At 46.9% G+C, this 21,435-nt stretch overlaps 1 protein-coding gene across 4 annotated transcripts in view; it reads left to right on the top strand.

Moving 5' to 3' along the window:
* ZNF385A (zinc finger protein 385A) overlaps nucleotides 1-21,435 on the top strand; it is a 413,082-nt gene that overhangs the window by 269,911 nt on the left and 121,736 nt on the right. For all 4 annotated transcript variants that reach the window (XM_069231020.1, XM_069231019.1, XM_069231022.1 and 1 more), the window contains one exon: nucleotides 16,412-16,522. In XM_069231020.1, the coding sequence (XP_069087121.1) occupies nucleotides 16,412-16,522 (111 nt within the window). The remainder of the gene's footprint in view (nucleotides 1-16,411; nucleotides 16,523-21,435) is intronic.

Below are 21,435 nucleotides of genomic sequence, written 5' to 3'. Positions count from 1 at the left end.
AAAGATGAGTGATTGCACAAAAGCAACTGATGTGCATCCCCCCCCCCCTCCCCCCCCTCCTTGCAAGCTAATGTGGTCACTTTCTTCAGGACATGGCTGTCCCATATTAACCCACGAAGACATGTCAATAATAAAATTCTTAACTAAGAAAATGTCTTTCCTCTTTTCCTTTGACTTTCTTTGTCATGGGAGAAGTCTGTTTCAGGTGTTATACATGGATACATTCTGCAATTGGGCACAATCGCAGAATGCTATGGCGATGCCAGGAATTGACAAAGCAAAAAGAACAGATGATGGACGGAATGCTGAACAATACAAACATTCACCCCCACTCACAGACCACAGTCAGAGGACCTGGCTTGACAGTTTGGGCTGGAATGTTCCCATGGGGAGCAGGGTCAAGGTTTATTCACCTATGGTTGGATCCAAACTTGAATGGCATGGCGAGCAAGTAAACTTATGGATTAAAACTAGATCTGTGACTGTGGGTGAATGTTTGATTTATTCGGCATTTCATCTATCATCTCTTCTTTTTGCATTTGTTGCCCTAAGTGTGAAGGGTATGTCCAGACTTGGGTCCCGTGCTCGCTATGCCACCAGATTCAAGCTAGCCTGGCTGATGAGGGGCGACACCACGAAACTGTTCACAGGATGCTTGTTTCTGGTCCATAGAGGACCTTGCCTGGCAGTTCCGGCTGGACTGTTCCCAAGGGTAGTAGGGTCAAGACTGATTTGCATATGACTAGGTCCAAACTAGAATGGCATGGCAAGCGATTAATCCTAGATCTGTGACTGTGGGTGAATGATTGATTTGTACCGCATTCCATCCTTCATCTGTTCTTTGTGCAGATGCCAGGAATAGAACAAGATTCCCCAACTTCAAAGTCCACCACTCTACCCATAATGGCTTGCATAAAAGTGCAAAAGACGAGTCTTCTTTTTCAAGACCAAATTACTGATAAGTAAAGTAGTACATATTTAATGTAAACAACACTACCCCGTCAATTCCATGTTTTTTTTCTTCGTTATTTGGAATATTTATAGCACAAAATTCAAAATAAATGTATTATAGAACTAAACATATCACCCAAATCAATTTGTAAGCAGGGGGCCTTCATTGATTTACCCAGGATAACAGGATGTTGAGCCAGAAATGAAATGCGGCTGCCTATTTAGAAACTGAGGAATTTAAGCAGCATCTCCCTCTTTCATTCTCTTTCCAAATGCCTTGACACAGTTTTACAGACAGAAACAGATGTTTCTTTATCTCCCTCTTTTAAGACAAAACAAGGCCTGCAGCCAGCTCCTATAACCACCCAAACCCACAGTGTGCCTGGCCTTTGGCCATGCGCCCACCCCAATCCCCAGGCCGATATCGGACGCGAGGACCCCATCCCCCAGGACACAGCCTAAATGTTTTTTTGGGGGAGGGGGGCCCCCCTCTCCAGACCGATCTTGGCCCAGGATATCCCATCCCCCCCACAAAAAAATCAATACGTTGATGTGGCAATGCAACCGATATATACAAATGTACAAAAAAGGGACCCTGCCCAGTCCATAGTTCATAGGGCCCACATACCACATGGCAAAGTCCAAGACCCCACTCGAATCCTGGCCCAATAAAGAGAGAACACTGCAGGGGCATCAGTTGGCAAATAGGCAGACACTTCGGGGGGCGCCTCTGCCGGAGGCGGAAAGAAGACCACTGGTTCTGGATGGGACAACATGCCCTGTGCTTGGTCCTGGGGAGTGCAAGGCCACAGTCTCTCGAGTGGGTGAATACCCCACTGGTTCTGGAGAGAGCAACATGCCCCGTGCTTGATCCTGGGGAGTGCAAGGCCACAGTCTCTCGAGTGTGTGAATACCCCACTGGTTCTGGAGGGGGCAACATGCCCTGTGCTTGGTCCTGAGGAGTGCAAGGCCACAGTCTCTCAGGTGGGTGACTTGCCCACTGGTTCTGGAGGGGGCAGGCCGCACAGCAGCCGATGAAGGCTGGACTATATGGCGTCCGCCGGCGGTGACGGCTACACTGTGGTGGTGATTGTGGGAGTCTCCTGCTCAGCCCCTGCACTCTGTGATGGCTGCACAACCATGGCTGGCAGTGGGGCTCTGTGACAGCTGCTGGTGCATGCTCCTTCCCCTTCTTTGTGGCTGGTGCAGGCTCCTTCCCCTTCTTTGTGGCTGGTGCAGGCTCCTTCCCCTCCCTTGTGGCTGGTGCAGGCTCCTTCCCCTTCCTCGTGGCTGGTGCAGGCTCCTTCCCCTTCAGTATTTGTGGCCTGGAATCCTTTCCACCATGAGTAGGTGCTGTTTCCACTGGGCCCTTGGACTGTTTGGCTGAGGTGCTTGGCTGGGTCCTTGCTACCCTTCCCATATGTGCAGGACGGCGGGGTGGAGGGGTAGGGAAGAGGTCAATCTGGGAAAGGAAAAGCTTTTTAGGGACATTGGGGTGCAAAGAGGGAGGAGTAATGGGAGTGGAGGATGAGGGAGTGGTTGTTGGAGGTGTTTACTGGATTTGGGTGCAGGTGCATGGGCTGTATGCTGTTGTGAGGTGGATGGCTGTTGGGTGTCTCAGTGCCTGTGTTTGTGTACTTTAGGAGGAGGGACAGACACGGTGGGATAGGACACAGGGGACGTGTGCATGGATGTTGTGGAGGTGTCTGCCAGTGAGGTGTGTGTTCTGCTTGGTGTGGTGATGACGCTGGTAGTGGATATTGATGTAGTGCATGCAGGTGTGAGTGGACGTAACTAGTTGGGAGGTGGAGGAGGAGGAGGAGGGGGAGACAATGGAAATAGTGGATGTTGTTGTGTCTGCAAATGAATGGTGTTTGTGTGAGTGCCTGTTGGATGAAGTGTGGTGCTTGTGTTTACCTGTGACACTCTTGGGTGTTGTCTTGTGTGCATGCTCGTCTGGCTGTGTGCTTGGGATGGGTTGGGGTTGAGGAGAATGGGACAGGGAAGTGGAAGTTAGAGGGGGGACGATTGAAACAGGGACAATGGCTACCATCAGAGAGGAGGCCAGAGCCTGAATCGATCTCTGTTGGGCCGCCAATCCACCGTTAATGCTCTCCAGGAATGCATTAGATTGCTTCATCTGAGCTCCAAATAGCTGTGGCTCTACCCTGATGATTTCCTCCACCATGACCCTTAACTCCTCCTCAGTGAAACAGGGGTGCCTTTGTGGTGCCATGGGTGTTATGTGATGTGTGTTGGGTAATATGTTGGGGTGTGTGATGTGGAGTGCATGAGGGGTGTATAGGTGTGAGTGTTGTGTGGCTCTAGTTGTGGCAACGGTCTTGGTGTCAGTCTGGTGGCAATGATTTGTATTCGTAAGGGGTGGTGGGTAATGTGGGTGTGTGCTTTATAGTGGTGTGGGTGAGTGTGTGTGGTGTGTTTATGTGTGTCAGGTGTGTGTTGTTTGAATTGTCCAATGTGGTGTTGTTTTGTCTGTGGGTGTCCATTGTGAGCGCAGCAGTATGTACCCCCAATGGTTTACCGCTGTTGAATGTCTGCCGTGGTGATTCGTGGGTCATAATCTGATGGTAGTTGTTCTGTTGACGTAACGGTGTAGGTTTTGGGACTGCCAGTTTATCACTGACCTTTGATCTGGCGGATTTGTGTATGTGGCTGTATTCTGTCGAATTGGTGTGTGTGTGTCATAATATGGTGGACAGGTATCTGCCATTGCGGCGGTAAGTTGGCAGCCGTCAGAGTGGCAGTAAGCGAGATTTACCTCCAGTGTCATAATGAGGGCCATAGTCTCTTAGCTTTCTGATAGCAAAAGTCGATTTATAGCTCTGCCTTTCTAGTCAGCTCTTTCGCTTAAACATACACGAACTTCCTGCTTTTGAAAAGGCATAGGCAGGAAATTCCTGACACGTCATGTAGTAGCTGTGTGTACATGGTACCAACGTGTACCTTGTGTCTGGAGATGAAGCGCGCGTTGGAAGGAGTGATAGGTGACATGAGCATTAAAGATCGACTGTTGTAGTGACTATTGCTCTGTTTCCTAATATTTTGATATCACTTCCTGCCTGGAGTATCATTCCCCTCTTTTCGTTTATAAGAAAAAACGATCCAGACCCAAAAAGGCATTTTGAGTTGAGCAGTAAACATAAGTGAAATAGAAGCACAAGTGGGACTAGGAGGAGTGGTAGAAGGAGGAGAACAGAAGACGCGTCCGTGAAACTAGTCATTAATAAAAACATATAGAATTTAAATGTGCGTCCACTATTAACTTTAAAAAATGAGCTGCCCTGTAGTGCTTTGTCATTTCACCCTCTATGTACACATACTCTGTGAAGTCAGGTGGCCCCTCATTGCCTCCTCACTGCTTTGTTAAGCTCACTCGAGCAATGGCCGCCCATGAAGGGGGCATGAAGGGGTGGTGCCATAACGGCTGCCTTGGACCTAGAAAGGACCGGTCAAACCGTTTTTTGAGTGAGGGTCACGTCAAACAGTGGGACAAGGTTAATTTCCATTGGATGGTGCAGGATGCCCAAGTGCCGGGATTGAACTCACGGAAAAAACAAGAAAGCGACAGAAAATTGAGGGCAAGCCAGCAAGGAAGGCTACAAAGAAGTCAAGGGCGACGCCGGAAGCACTCAGGAGCAGCAGCCTGGTGAAACCAGCGGAGGGTGAGCATATATGCGCAATAATCTAAGAGTGCTTTGTCTGTTGCACCATTGCTATTTCATGGCAGCTGCTCAGGGCAGAATCAAGAACACGCAGGGGAGGGGGAAAGCAGGTGAGCCTTAACAGGGGAGAAGGCCCAGAAGCAGAGAAAGTCAGGAGTGAGCAGGCAGCCATGAGGGACCCCACGCTGGCCTGGGGACAAGTGGGCAAGGAAAAGGATTCACTTATAGTAGTAGGACAGGCACCTGAGGCATACACAAGACCCTTATTAGGGCTCCCCACAGTGACCACAAAGTCAGCAGGTTTGTCAAACGCTATCCTGCTAGCAGTAAAGGAAAGAATATGGAGAAAGGAGTTCATAGATATATTCTCCCTCGAAATTCAGTTCGAAGGCCTCGACCTGACCGTGTGTGATAAAAAAGACAAAAATAGACAGGAGAGAAAGAGAGTTAGGAAAGAAAGAAATGTTGAAAATTGGTTGGATGCTTTCAGGATCATGGCTTGTGTTATAGTAGAAAAATTCCCACGCTGTGCAGCAGACCTCTGGTTACATGTGTCCAAAATTCATGAGGCACACCAGCAATTCCCTGGGGATGCATGGTTAGAATACGATAAGAGTTTCAGGTTAAAAATGCAGGCCTACCTAGAGATGGAGTGGAATGAGGAGGATGTCTAGTTACATACAGAAGATGCTGGTAGCCAAAGAGGTCAGATCTTGGGCTGGGAGGGGGGAACCAGCCCTTTTGGAACACGTAATACAAAGGAAAGCACGAGAAGCTCAAGACATTCCACAGATTCAAGCCCTGGCAGAGTGGGAATGGTCAGGGGGACAAAGGGCAATCTGTTGGAGATTCGAGACAGATGAGTTCACATGGGGACAGGGCTGTAAGTTCAGGCACAGTTGTTCGTTATGTGGGGGAGACCACCCAGCAGCAGCATGCAGAAAGAACAAACACCAAGCAGACAGAAAAGAAAAGTAGAAGAAACAATAGTCTACCACCGCAGCTGGCAGCCGGAGGTTGGGGGACCTTTCAACTGGCAAAATCCGAATCAAAACACACATGCTGAGAAAGTTAGACTATGAATATTACAAAAAGAAGCAAAACTATTAGTAAAAGTTTTTGAAGTAGGTTTCAATATTCCATTTAAAAGCAAAAAATAGAAAAAGAGCTGAGGCTGGGTCGCATCGAAGGTCCCCTGCCTCTCCCTCCCCCAAAAGACTTAATAATTTCCCCGTTAGGCGTGGTGCCAAGGAAGGAAGCAGGACAATATAGACTCATTTACCATTTATCATTCCCAGACGGTGCATCAGTAAATTATGGTATCTCCCCTGAATCATGTTCGGCAGGGTACGCCACCGTAGACGACGCCATTGATATGATAACGTCAGCAGGCAGAGGGGCGTTAATGGCAAAGGCAGACATTGAGTCAGCTTTCCGCTTATTACCAGTACATCCAGACAGTTTTCACCTATTAGGTTTTCAGCACAACTGGGATGTGTATGGTGACAAAGCCATGCCCCTGGGCTGCTCCATCTTGTGCACATATTTCGAACAGTTCAGTGCATTTTTGGAATGGGCTCTACATAGGAAACATCCATCTGGGAGAATGATGCACTATCTGGATGATTTCTTATTTGTGGGTAAAGCAGGCACAGGCGAATGTGCTAGTCTATTGAGGTTCTTTCAAAACCCGGCAAAAGAGCTAAGTGTCCCATTGGCAGAAGAAAAGACGGTCGGTCCAGGGACAGCACTGGTTTTCCTGGGCATTGAACTAGATTCAATCATGGGAACATCCATGATTCCGGGGGGGCAAGGTGTCGGAGTTAACGGAGGAGATCAGGGCCTTGCGGGGGAAGCAGAAAGCAACCCTTGAGGAACTACAAAGGATGGTTGGCAAACTGAATTTTGCAACCAGGGTTATCCCAGCGGGAAGAGTTTTTGCAAGGCAACTGAGCAGATTGACATCAGGTTTGCACGAAAAAACACCACCATGTCAGGCTAGGAGCTGGAGTAAAGAGTGACTTGGCCATGTGGGACTCCTTTCTGGTGCAATTTAACGTTCTGCTTATTTGGAGAGAGGGCTGGATATCAGCCAATGAGATAGCACTGTTCGGATGCCGCAGGTGGCTGTGGTTTCGGGGCGCTGTTGGGCAGAGAGTGGTGCGCAGGCAAATGGCCAGACAGGTGGCACAAACTGGGAATCACTAGGAACATTTTTGGAACTGTTTCCCATAGTGGTAGCTCTGACAGTCTGGAAAGATAAGCTGCGGAGCATGAAACTTACGATGTGGTCAGACAACCTGGGAGTGTTCTTAGCCATAAACAAGGCATCGGATACACTGAGGCTTTTGAGGCGATTGGTTAGCCTTCAACTCGAGGGGAACCTGCACGTCAAAGCAAGACATGTCCAGGGCATACAAAATTCACAGGCAGATGCTCTCTCTCGATCCCAGATGGACAGATTCAGGAAGCTAGCCCTGGAGGCGAGACGAGCGATGACACCTTTCCCAAAAGATCTGTGGGAGCTGGCGGAGTGGACCGGTCAAAATTAGTTCACAATGCACTTAAGCCAGAGATGCATAAGAGGTACTCCAAATACGCCAGCTCACTGATGATAATAGGGGGGGCTAAAGTTGCTTAGGGATCCAGAGTCCACTAGACCTGCAGTGGAATGCCTCATCAAATGGGCCTACCAGCAGGGGAAGATGAAGGCCCACCTGGCAGTGGTTGCTCATTTTTCAGAGATACAGATGGGCACAGACCCCACAGCCTCACACTATATTAGAACAGCCATAAGCGTCTGGAGGCGCCTTGAGGGACCAAGACAGGACAACAGACACCCCATAGATTTAACAAAGCTGACATTGCTGTTAGACACTTTGGAAGCAGTGGCAGAAAACCTGTTTGAGTTAGGTCTGTTTAGAGCAGCTTTCACTACAGCTTTCTTTGGGGCTTTTCGTGTAAGCAAGATTGTAGCCACAGCTAAGAGAATGGATGGGGGCAATTGCCTTCAGGCTAAAGATTGCAGACTGGAGACAGACAGGGTGCGGCTGCTACTAAGGAAATCAAAAACAGACCAGCAAGGCAAGGGCACTTGGATTCAGCTCAGCTGCATAAAGCAGCCAAAGTACTGTCCGGTCTGTAGGCTAAAAGACTACCTGACGACACGCCCTGGCTCGCCGGGCCCCCTATTTATGTACAGTAATGGGGATTGGTTGAGCAAATACCAGTTCTCGGCTGTCATGCGCAAAGCAATAAGGCAGGGGCACATGGCACCAGCAGTGTTTGGTTCACATTCTTTTCACATAGGTGCGGCCACAACGGCAGCAGATTTGGGGTTGGATAAGAACGCCATCAAAGCAGTGGGTAGGTGGCGCTCAAAAGCATACAAAAGTTATGTATGGCCACATTTAATATAAACAGACCATGCCCCTGTGTTCTCTTGACAAAAGTCTGATTACATTGACATGTGCGCCACCCAGGATAGTGTGAGTGGTTGGGCAATCCTTTGTTCATAGAATGCAGGTATGGTGGAATCATAACGTCAGGAAGGTGAGAAGAGACCTAACGGTGACGCACATCGGATGGTCAGGTTACCCTGGCATGAGGTGGGCCCAGCTCTCAGAGACACTACGGGGGCTACTAGAGACAGTGCAGAGACAACCAGAAATAATAATCATACACCTTGGGGGTAACGACTTGGACCCAGTGGGGAGAAAGGTCCTCTTGAACGAGATCAGGCACAATTTGATGGGAATAACAAGGCTTTTCAGCAGCACCACCATCATCTACTCAGAAATAATCCCCAGGATCAAGTGGCGAGGGCTCATATTGAGCAGGGTGGTGGACAACTCCAGGAGAAAGCTGAACATTGCAGTCTGCAAATACTGCAAAGCGAATGGGCTGGAGAACATACGCCACAGTTTGATCCACCCCAGACGCCTGGAGCTGTACGCGCCGGACGGCGTGCACCTATCATCAGAAGGAATGGAAATCTTCTGAACAAACCTAGCTGCAGGAATGGCACAATCGGGCTTCTCATAAAAAAAATTTTAAAAATGGGGGGAGCTGCCCGGAGACGTGAGCCCCTCAGGCAGGGTGGCAGTAATTAAAGGTGGTTTTACCAAAGTTGATGGTAAGCACACCTAGTAAGGCGGTGTGCTAATGGAAGGCCACACACCTGGGGATGCCTTACGGCAGGGTGAAAAGGGGCCAGCAAAGGGGAGTAAGCGGAACACGGCACTCGCAGCCCAGACCCGCCAGGACGTTTGGCAGGGCACAGACACACGCAAGGTAGCGAGTTTGGGCCTAATCCAAAAAACTAGAGGCTACCCGCTCAGAGAAACATGGTAAAATGAACACTATGGAGTGAGCCCCCTCAAAAACGAAATGTGGGATTGCCTACAGATAAAGGGTCAAAGAGACTTGACAAGCAGAGGCCAGGACTCAAAGGCCGATCAGTCACTGCTATTTCTGGATGTAAGAACTGAATGGTTGATTTTGAATTTGATTTTGAATTTGATTGATTTGATTTATGAGACCACCAACAACTGGTGATGATGTAACAACAAAAGTGTGATTATGTTAGCAGTGATTATGAGGGCTATGTGATAGAAATTAATGCCTCGCCATTCTATGCCGGGCTTCTATGTTAATAAAAGCGACCAAGTTATATCTACAGATAGATGGTTGTGCATTGTTTGGTTGCTTTGAATGCTGGTTGCGCGGTAAACATGGGCTATGTAAAAGGTACTGGAGTGAGACAAGTGCGGGAGTTATTGTGCTTGCAACATTTTATTTAATTCTGCTTGGCAGCAGGACGGGTTCTGCTAAATAGTATTACAAGACCCTCTGTGCTGCTCTCCATATGCCTCGTTGCTGCGCCCCCAGAGTCATTATCTCAAAGCAGTGTGGATGAATGCTGCTAAGAGGACCGTGGAGGGATGTTGCTGAGAGGAGCGTGAAGGAGTACCATAGTAGAGTGGATATTTCCTGTAGCTGAAAGGAGGTATGCCCCTGACGGGAGTCTGGTGGAGTATAGCTGAGGAGAAGGTGGGGGGGGGCACAGAACGGCATGTGTAGGGGTATTGCTGAGAGACTGTGTAAGGAAACTGTGAAGAGTGAGAATTGAGGCAGTGGCGCAGAGTGTGGAGAGATGCTGTGGCTGAGAGTGTGGAGGGATGCTGTGCTGAGAGTGTGGGGGATGCTGTGGCAGAAAGAGTGGAGGGATGCTATGGCTGAGAATGTGGAAGGATACTGTGAAGGAGAGTGAGAATTGAGGCTATGGTGGAGAGTGTGGAGGGATGCTGTTGCGGAGAGTGTGGAGGGATGCTGTTGCGGAGAGTGTTGAGGGATGCTGTAGTGGAGAGTTTGGAGGGATGCTGGGGAGGAGAGCAAAGGAGAGAGGGGGGATGCTGTGGAGTAGAGTGTGTATGGATGCTGTGGCTGTGAGTGTGGAGGGATGCTGCAAAGGAGAGTGTGGGGGATGCTGTGGCGTAGAGTGTGGAGAGATGCTGTGATGGAGAGTGGATAGATGCTGTGGAGTGTGGATGGATGCTGTGGCTGTGTGTGGAGGGATGCTACAAAGGAGAGTGTGAGGGATGCTGTGGCGTAGAGTGTGGAGGAATGCTGTGGAATAGAGTATGGCTGGGGCTGTGGGGGAAAGTGTGGATGGAAGCTGTGGAGGAGATTGCAGTGGGATGCATGCGACAGGATCTTGAGAGATGCTGTGGATAGAAGCATGTTAGAGGGTGTTCTGGAGCATAGATACTCAGAGTACGGCCCGGGAGCCACATGCAACCCTCTTGACCTTTACATGGGGCCCCCTGGTAAAAAGCAGCACTGGGCCGCTGTTTACTGGACTCAGCACTAACATCAGAAAGATGTTAAGTAAAACAGGCAAGTATTTATTTAAATGTTAATTGGTGTTAAATAAAGGAAGCAACCATTGAGTTCTGCAACACTTAACTTTAGGAACATATTTACCCCTTGGGTGCCCTGGAAGTAACGGTTACGTCCTGGGCAGCATCACTCGGGTGCCCAGGACATAACCGTTACGTCCTGCAACAGGCCCTTGGGGGAAGCGCTCCCCCCCGACGGCCTAGGGGCAGGGCTGGATGGGGAATCGCTTCCCCTTTCACCCCGCCCCCCTCCCGCAACCCCCAGTGGCGTCAGCACATAATTGCGCGCTGACCTCATCAGAGTTTGCCTCCCATTGCGCTGGAAACAGATTTATTTCTCCCCAGTAAAGGGGCAGGAGAGGTCAGAGAGGGATGAAAAGGAAAGGGAAGGCCTTTCCTTTTCATGTTTCTCTGAGCAATCCTGCAGCACAATTGCATAGCGACCGTGCTGCAGGAATGCCACTAGACACCAGGGAGTTTATTTTTTCTTTTTAATTGGCCTAAAGGGAGCAACCCCTTTGGCAAGGGTAGCTCCCCAAGGGGTGGGGGGGGCATTTTTTCTAAGGCCATTTTGCACCCCCCACCCCTCCCAGGGGCAGATTGGCCTATATAAATCAGGCCGATCTGCCCCAGGGCCGGCAGGAGCCATTAGACACCAGGGATGTTTTTTTTTTTTTTTCTGTTTATAAGGGGAGCGACCCCTTAGGCAAAGGTTGCTCCCCAGGGGGAAATTAATTATTAGGCCTTTTCTGCCCCCCCCACTCCCCAGGGGCACATCGGCCTATATTAATTATAGAGGGGGCAGAAGCCACTTGGCATCATGGATTTTTTTTTTTGTTTATATTGATAAGGGGAGCGACCCCTTAGGCAATGGTCGCTCCCGAGTGGGCAATTTGTTTTTAGGCCTTTTCTGCCCCCCGGGCACAGATCCACCTATATTAATTAGGCTGATCTGCGCCCAAGGAGGGCAGAAACCACCAGGCACCAGGGATTTTTTTTTGTTTGTTTTTTACAGATGGGGAGTGACCCCTTAGGAAAGGGTTGCTCCCCTGGGGGGCAAATTTATTTTAGGCCATTTCTGCCCCCTATTTTTGTAAGGCCCATCTGCCCCCAGGGGGCAGAAAGCCCACCAGAGACCAGGGGAGATTTTTTTCTTCAAATAAATGGGGACAAAGTTGTTCTGACCACCAGCGGGCAGATGGGACAATTGCCTCTGATCCGCTCCCGTTGGGGGGGGGGGGGCAGAAAGCATACTAGATGCTAGGAAATGTAAAAAAAAAATATGGGGTGGTGGCTACCAACCAGTATGAGCATGTTTATGCCCCCACCCCCAACTGAAGGGGGTAACAGTCTTTCAGCTCTCCCCCTGCACGCCAAAACATTTTTCCCAATGACATTTGATTATTTTGGGTTTTGGTTTACATTTGGGCCACAAGAGCTTTTCTAACTCTCAAAATCATCCCACTTGGAATGGTAAGGGCAGCACTTTTTGGACTTTGGGACGCTGCCATCTAGAAAAATCTACGAGACCTAGACACATCTGAAAACTAAACATCTAGGTGAGTCCAGGGTGGTTTGCTTCACATGCACCTGCACCATTTTCTTACCCACAGTGCCCTGCAAACCTCAAACTTTGCTTGAAATCACACATTTTTCCCACATTTTTGTGATGGAACCTTCCGGAATCCACAAAATTCCTACCACCCAGCATTGTTGCATCTATACCAATAAAAATTCTGCCTCACTTGTCAGCCTAAAAACTTTTTTTTTTCAAACTGCCCTTTTGGACCCATTTTGGTTTCCCCTCATTTTCGACATGTTTTTGGCTCTTCTCTGTCACAGGCACTTGGCCCACCTACAGAAGCGAGGTATTCTTTTTACCAGGAGACTGAGGAGAACATTGGGTGGTAGGAAATTTGTGCCGGTGTGGTGATGCCACACAGAAATGTGGGAAAATGTGATTGTTTTTGCTAAATTTGAGGTTTGCTGAGAATTCTGGGTAAGAAAATACTGGGTGATCCAAGCGAGTCACACCTCCCTGGACTCCCTCAGGTGGCTAGTTTTAAGAAATGTTTGGGCTTGGTGGGTTTCCCTAGATGACTACTGAGCCCAGGACCAAAAATGCAGGTGCCCCTCTCTCCCCTCCCCCAGCAAAAACAGGAAGTTTTGTATTTGATGATTTTGATGTGTTCACATAGTGTTTTGGGGTATTTCCTGTTGCGGGCACTAGGCCTACCCACACAAGTGAGGTATCATTTTTATCGGGAGACTTGGGGGGAATGATGGGTGGAAGGAAATTTGTGGCTCCTCAGATTCCAAAACTTTCTATTATCGAAATGTGAGGCAAAAGTGTTTTTTGCCAAATTTTGAGGTTTGCAAAGGATTCTGGGTAACAGAACCTGGTGAGAGTCCTACAAGTCACCCCATACTGGATTACCCTATGTGTTCAAAAATGCACAGGTTTGGTAGGTTTCCCTAGGTGCAGACTGAGCTAGAGGCCAAAAGCCACAGCTAGGCACTTTACTGTACAAAAAACATGTCAGATTTCAATGTAAAAATGTGATGTGCCCATGTTGTGTTTGCTGTTGCGGACATTAGGCCTACCCATGCAAGTGAGGTACCATTTTTATCGGGAGACTTTGGGGAACACAGAATGGAAAAACAGGTGTATTTGGCCCTTGCCTTTCTGTACATTTTTTCCTTCCAAATATAAGACAGTGTGAAAAAAAGTCTATTTGAGAAATGCCCTGTAAATCACATGCTAGTATGTAGACCCCGGAATTCAGGGCTGTTCAAATACCCACTGCTTCTCAACACCTTATCTTGTGCCCATTTTCGAAATACAAAGGTTTCCATGATACCTATTTTTCACTCTTTATATTTCAGCAAATGAATTGCTGTATTCCCGGTATGCAATGAAAACCCATTGCAAGGAGCAACTCCTTTATTGGCTCTGGGTGCCTAGGGGTCTTGATGAACCTACAAGCCCTATATACCTCTGCAACCAGAAGAGTCAAGCAGATGGAATGGTATATTGGTTTTCAAAATCTGACATCACAGGAAAAAGTTACAGAGTAAAACGTAGAGGGAAATGGCTGTTCTTTTACCTCAATTTTAATATTTTGTTTATTTCATCTGATATTTTCTATAGGAAAACCTTGTAGGCTCTACACAAATGACCCCTTGCTGAATTCAGATTTTAGTCTACTTTTCAGAAATGTTTAGCTGTCCAGGATCCAGCATTAGTTTCACACACATTTCTGTCACTAACTGGAAGGAGGCTAAAAACACAAAAAATAGTAAAAATGGGGTATGTTCAGTAAAATGCCAAAATTGTGTTGAAAAATGTGGTTTTCTGATTCAAGTCCGCCTGTTCCTGAAAGCTGGGAAGATTGTGATTTTACCACTGAAAAGCCTTTGTTGGTGCCATTTTCAGGGAAAAAAACACAAGCCTTCTTCTGCAGCCCTTTTTTCCCACTTTAAAAAAAAAGAAAAACCAAATTCGCTGTACCTTTACAAAATGCCAATACTGAACTCGTTGTTACATGCACTGTTTGGGTGATCTGGGTTCCTATTACACATGAAAAACATATAGTTTATTAAATCGAACACAGGAGAGGTTTTTGTACAGTGGACATCCTGAAGTCATGTATTTCGAGGTCCTCATATGTTATGAAGAAAAAATAGGGAAAGTGAAAGGAAACAATTGCCTGAGCTCACACAATTTGGTAAAGTGGGGAAGCCAAGATGAATCCCAGGTTTTCTGGTTTCATATTGTATAATTCAACAACTAGATGTTTAAGCTTTGTTTCACTTGTACCACCTTACTGCCAACTGCTCCCCAGCCCGACTGCACCCTGCTGACATTAATGTGGCCCTTAGTCACATCACAGACCAAAGTTTGTGGCCCCTGAGAAAATATTTGTGAGTACTCATGTCATCGAGTAATGGTGTAGAGGGGATGAGAAGGGATGGTGGACAGAGAGCTGTAAAGCTGGTGCGAAAGGCTACAGGACAGAGGAAAGATGCTGTGGAAGGACGCTGTAGGAGGAATGTGGAGGAATGCTGTAGATGTCGTACAAAAGGATGCAGGAAAGATTAGAGAAACTGTAGTGCGGGTGCTACGGAAGAGAGGAGACGTATGCTTTAGAGGGCGCTGTGGAGGGACAGAGCGGTGAGGGTGTGTAGGGGGTGCTGCAGACAGCGTGCGGAGGGCTGCAGCATGTAGAATCCGGTTAAGCTGTTCTCGCCTCAGGAGCTGACTCTCTTCCAACACTCCCCCACCCTTTCCCGACCTGCTTTGTTTTTAAAATAATGATGTGTTTGGAATTTTAATCTAAAGCAGCCATTGCTCCGGGAAAGGGCATATGCTGCGCTAATTACAAGAATAGTCAATTACATGGACATAGATTTGAGGAGCCAGCCAGGACAGGTGGGGCTTCACGTAGCCTTGATCCTAATTCTGGCCCCATCCTGATGGCCAGTATGTGCCCAGTGTGGGCCCAGGCTAGCACTGGACCTTAGCAAGCGGGGACAGGCTAATGAGGACCGCAGCCCTCTTGTCACACTGGACCCAGATGGGAGCTGGTGGCTTGATACCTGGAGGAAGTTCTCCATTTGAACATTTTGCCAGCGAGAGCATTTGATTGGCCCACTTTGTGTCTCTTGCCAGCAGTTGCTAGTAAGTATCTCGTAAATGGCAGAAATATAGTTGTTAGTCTGTACATTTTTGGGTGGCTGCCTAATTGTGTTATAAATGCTCCGGGAAGTGTATTCGTGTGTTTCCAGTGTGGGCTGTTTTGCTACAGATGCTCCTGAGCTCCCTCCCTGTTTCGTTCGTTGTGCCTGTGTGCCCCACTCCCCCTCTCCAGCCAGCTTTCATGCTTCCCCTCTCCTCCCTTTTTACTCTTCCACCCACAATCATTCATGCCTTCTTTGGAGGCTTGGCTAAGCCTGCCATGTCCACCTTGCGGAGACTGAGCGGTGAGAGCTTTGGTGCAGAGCCTTGTGACACACCGCCCACTCCCGCAGTACACCTGGACAGGGTGCCTCTTGGACAGCTCATCACACAGCGCCCTGTGGCAGCAGTAGGCGGGTCAGAGCTCTTTTGCACCCAGAAATGGAATGACATCTGGCCACGGCATCTCTTCTTGATTACGTCTCCATGTGCATCTATGCTTCCTTTTCTTTCTCCCTCCTTTTATACCGGCTCCATTTTCTTCCTATTTTCACCTTTTCTCGTTTGCTTCTTCCAACAGCTTCCTTTGCTTATTTCTTCCTCTTCTGCTACAAACATTCTTACCTAGTTCATTTCCTGCTCCTGACACTACCCCAGATGCTCTCCTTTTTTTCTGCTGCCGACCCACTTATCTTTGGTTCCTACTTCTCTCTATCTTGTCCCGCTAATATCCTCTCTTCTTGTCAGTGGTGTTCTAAACTTCCCCTTCCTTTCTGCCTTATATTTCCTTCATCTTCTGCTAATAACCTTAACATTCTCATTTACTGTTCCTGAGCCTTTCCCCGAACACCTCTACGGATTGTTGACCTGTCTCCTTTTCTCTTGCTATGATCTCTTCTTTCCCTACTTCTCTCTTCAGCTTGTCCTTTTGACATCTACATCTGCTGTAGATATTGTAGCCGTTTTCACCTACCATCTTCTCATGTTTTCTTCTCTCATACTTGGCTTCACTTCCTTCTTTCCTTTCCTGCTGATACTTATTTGACTACTTGTGATTCATCTTGATGATCGTCTCCCTTGTTTTTGTTAACATATGTTCCTCAAAATGTCCCCTTTCTTGAACTGGTCTTTTTATGCACCTGTTTCTCTGTTCTTAAGGTCTTCGTCTAACAGCCTCTTCTTTCCTTGTCCTCCTGTAGATGGATCCGGTACAAAAGGCGGTGATGAACCACACATTCGGGGTTCCATTGATAAAGACAAAGAGACCAGTCATATCCTGCAATGTTTGTCAGATCCGGTTCAACTCAGAGGTATGTGCAGCAAGCAGTGCTTGAATAGTGTAGAGAGCATTCTTGGTGCAGAGAAAGGGAGAAATATGTAGAAGAATTCAGTATGTCAATGTTTATGACTTCTTTGTAGAAATGCTTTGGGAACTGTGAAAATACGAATCTTGACTGAAGTATAGTAGAAACGCACCTCCTCCTGTGATCCCAGCAGTAATAGTATAACTCTCCTAAGATGCCATTTCTAGTTCTCTTATGAAGGATCTTCCCATATCACTCTGACAGTGCTTAATTTGAGCCAGTGTTTTCCACTGCTCAGTACCGGCACTTAATTGTCAACACTGGCACATGGTGGCACAGCTTGACAAATTTAGAGATGAGCAGAACAACAGTTGTTTATTAATTCAAAATGCATTAAAATGACTAATACCTGCCTCCCAAGCCATTGTTATAGCATTGGGGGCCTGGATTAGTCTGTATTGTCACACTTGTAGGAGTGTGATGGTTAGTAGTTGGGTTGGGACTGTCATTGACATCGCTGGCAGGGGCAGTGGATGGTACAAGCTGCAGTAGCCACCTGATGAGGGGGGCCGGCACTTATTATTATTTATTTTTTTACAAATTAAGCACTACACTCTGAAAGAGCAACCATTGAGGCTCCGACCTTTCAGAAACTATTGGACAATTTTTTGTGCTAATCACTCAAATCCTCACCTAGAGAAAATCGTTCTGTTGGGAATGGTGCACCCTAATTTGAATCAAAATGCCCAAGCCACAGGCAGCCCACTCAAAGAGGTGGAAAGATGAGACAGCTAACTAGTGCTTTCCACCATGCACGGACAACTATAGTAGTTCCCTATCTATACCTGTAGGTCCACTATAGGTCCAAGAATGCCTGAGCCATGCTGGTTATTCAGGATATTCAAATAAGATCAATCTCCTTCAGATTCATTTAAAGGGGGATATTTTACATGTTCAGTAGCTATGGTAAAGAACTGACACCAGTTTGGCCCTCATGCACCTGTGTTGGGCACCTGTGCATATCTGCATGAAGTCAAAGCAAAAGAAAACCCCAATAAAAGTATAAATTGAGGTTATGGCAAACCAGAAAATGAGAAAGTACAAAGGATCAGCTTAAGAATTTATCTTACAGAGCATCATTCTAAAACACTTGAGAAAGGAGGGCCCAGCTTGCATGTGTGCAGTGTTTAGATGTATCTGCAACAGCAGTGGGGTGGTGGGGGGTATCAGGAAGGTACCATGCTTAAAGTTCCATAAAACAGGCATGCAATTCACACTTAAATGCATCCAACAACAAATATAAAAGCAAATAACTTGAAAGATCAAAAACATTATCTAAAAATATACCAATCAGTGTCCTAACTTCAGGGCCTGGTGGTCTAAATAGAAATGACAGTTATGTTCCTTTACAAGCAGTGGCAGGTGACACGACAGTCAGGCCTGCAGGATAGCTGCAATCACACAAACATAAAATTAGTAAGCATAGTCTATGAAAGGCTTATCGTGTGGCAACGATGGAAACATCACTTGCAAGGATTGTTGGAAAAATAACGTTAACTGTTGCTTGAGTGCAAAGTATATAAATCACTAACAAACAATACATTGACCTCTATAGATACCAGCAACCACTTTTGTCACAAAGTGTTCAGCTTCTAGGTGCTGAACCTAGAAATCATTCCTTGAAGCAACCAATAAAACAAGCCTAAACATAACCTTCAAAGCTGAAATAGATCCCCCAACACAGTTCTTGAAATATCTGACGGACACAGCTATAGATGTTGATGTAAACAAAGTCCTCAAATGATGATCACGTCAGCAGGTAAGTGTACCTACTAAGCACTCATGAGACTGAGGACACCCGAGCAAAAGAAAAACCACTGTCGGAACCAACCTGGGGCAGAAAGGGAAGGAAGCTCCTTAAGGGACCCAGCTGGAAAATAACTAGGCCAAACAGCCACCCCCAGAGCACAGTGGCAAAGCGTTTTTCAGCAAACTTCTTGAAGAGCAGATAAAGAACAAAGTTGCCTGGTAACAGACATATGAACACGTAGGAGGAACACCTTATCTGGGGAGACCACCCATCCCCTGAGCCGATGAGAGTCCACCTCTGCTTGTTACTGTTGTCTTTTCAGTTGTCTGCAAGCATGCTTAAACCGACGCACACCGAGTCCTTCAGGTGTGGTTCCCTGACTACGTTTCTTTGAGCTAAATTGCTTTTCTGGTTCATGAGTTTTCCATATTCCATGTTTTTGTGTGACACGTTTCAGTCACTAAAAACTCAAAAATAGTGTACAAAAATTAAAAGGAGTTTGAGTGAAACCTAGGAATACATGGTTTATAAGGTGATTGGTGAAGAAGTAAAGATATTGGAAATCTCCTTATGCACTGTTGGGTAGTCTCGATTGTATCCCTGAAAATATAGGGATACAAATAGAAGTAGAAAATGGCAGGAGTGGGTTTATCAAGGCTTAATAAGCAAGCTCAAATTCACAAAGTGGATTGCGTTGGGTCACCAATCACAGATTGGTATCCTGAGACGAACCATACAGTTTTGTGTTCTGAATGTGAAGGACAGACAGGAGATACATGAGAAATGTAAAGGGGGGTATTACAGGACCAAACACTAAATTCATATTGGGGCATTTTCTTTGTGCCTTCTTTCTTCAAAGAGCGTTAGCTTTTCTTTCCCTGCTGCCATTGATTATGCAAAATACAATGTGGTACTGCTCAGCTGTATGTGCTCTCCCGAGCCTCTTTATCTCCCAAGAGTGAGTCCTCGTTTGATCTGCTCTCTGAACAAGGCTACAGGTTTGTTCCATAAGGCCTCCCAGGATGCAGGCCTTGTGAGCTTATAAAGGTTGGTACTATTGATATTACAGCTCTCTGTTACCTGGTGTCCAGTCTTCTTGTTGCCAACTATTGTCTTTTCCCTTCTAAATGTTATGATACTACCTAGAGGTTGGATGTGTGACAGTGAAAAAAGTAGCTGAGTGCTTCAAGGTTATGTTATGTGTATTTGTATAGTGCACAACTCACCCGTAAGTGTTTCCTGGTGCTAAAACGGGAGCTGTATGGATGGGCCGAGCTAGGATTGGGGCTTGGTGAAAAGACAGATCTTCAGTCTTTAGAAGAATTCAAGAACTGAGAAGGAGGTTTTGTTGGGCATGTAGTTTCTGGCTTTAGGAACAAGGTAGGAGAAGGCACGACTGCCAGATCTAGTAGTGCTTATGCTGTGGGTGTGTGCGAATAGGTGTCTGGCTGACCGGAAGTGTCTGCTAGGTTTGTGGAAGTTGATGTAGTTGTTGAAGTTAATGCGGCCAATGTTATGTGAGACCTTGTATGAAGAGTTTGAAGAGTGCTCGTTTGCGCGTTAGGAGCCAATGAAGCTCTTTGAGGTAAGGGTGACGTGAGTGCGGGTGGGAACTTGAAGCTGAGTCTGGCCTCTGACTTTGTACAACCTGGAGTCTCCTGGCCAGTTGCGTGTTTATTCCAGCATAGAGTGTGTTGCCATAGTCTAGCTTGCTGGTGATGCAGGCTTATATGATGGTTCTGTGAGTGTTGGTGGTGAGCCATTTAAAGATTTACTTGAGCGTCTTGAGTGGGTGGAAGCAGGAAACGGATACTGCCCTCACTTGGCCGGTTATAGTGAGCTGGTTGTCGTGTGCTCTTTCAAGTTTTTTCCATGGGTCACCTGGAGGGGTGTGGTTCCAACCTCATGTGCATCTGGAAGGCTTGAGGGGTAAGGTAAGGCAGTTAGAGGTTAACTTGCCCAGGGAGCATTCTGGCTTTAGTGCATCAGACTTGGTGATAGCCCAGATGCTTCATGACGTTTTGATCTTTTTTGTAACCATATACTACCTTAAGATAGTTTGAGGCATAAAAGTTGAGCATTACTTCCCCTTCAGTGCGGCTTGCTGTTATGGACTCCTGTGGTTTGTGCATAACCTTTTATAAGCTCCAAATGTTTTCCTTCTACTTCGCCACTAAAACTTTCAGCTCAACGCAGCATAGGCCGTACAACCAGGATGGTACACTAGGGTGTGATTTTGTCCAGGATGCAAATTAGCATGACGTTGATGACTACTTGTCTCCATTTGGAGCTATCTTTACTGCCCATTCAGATAGGTTTTTTAGACTCAGGCAGGTAGTTTTCTGTTCTCTTACGACCCCTTTTTCCTTCCGTTTCTTTTTTTGATTTATACAAGAGCACTGCATTCTTTATTTGCTTCTTTCTTAGATTGAAGCAGATGAATCTGGAACTCACATTGTGGTCATCCTTGAACGTCAGTGTCTACAGTTTTTCTTGCCCAGTATGACAACGTCTGAATTTGCTACTTTTTTTAGCTTCTCTCTTACGATTGCTGTGCAGTTGGTGGTGCTATGTTTCTTATTCATTCTTGTTAGGTGGGGCCAGTGCTTAATTTGTAAATAAAAAAGTGCCGGTGCCCAAAGTCTTCCTCTTAAACACGCAGCAGTTAAATGCGGGAGCACGGAATACTGAGGCGGCGTAATCCTGAAGCCATCTCGGGCCTCTTCAATTTATATCAAGCCACTCCCTGCCTCTTCAGCTCACTCTAGCAGCTTTCTACTTTCTTCCTTTGTGACGCTTTTTCGTTTTTCCATTCCTCCTTCTTTCCCATGTGTCTTTTGCTTGTAGCAAAAGCTTGAGGCAAAAGAATAAGCCCCGGCCCTCAAAAATAAGTGCTGGTGCTCAGCACCAGAAACAACAAGCACAAATTAAGCACTGGGTGGGGCTCTCCTGGGTACAACTCTCTGTCCTTGGTGTTGAGCTCCGCAGGGGGACATATGTCTCTGGAAACTCGGGTCTTTCAGACACTGAAAGCGCCCGCATTAGTAAAACATATTTTTTTATTTCCAAGAAACAAGCCACTCAACCAGTGCCCTTTACCACAAGCTGT

This window comes from Pleurodeles waltl, chromosome 4_2 (genome assembly GCF_031143425.1).
Source record: "Pleurodeles waltl isolate 20211129_DDA chromosome 4_2, aPleWal1.hap1.20221129, whole genome shotgun sequence".
Classification (NCBI taxonomy): Eukaryota; Metazoa; Chordata; class Amphibia; order Caudata; family Salamandridae; genus Pleurodeles; species Pleurodeles waltl.
Note: the sequence above shows the minus strand (reverse complement) of the source record. Positions and strands in the feature narration are given on the sequence as shown.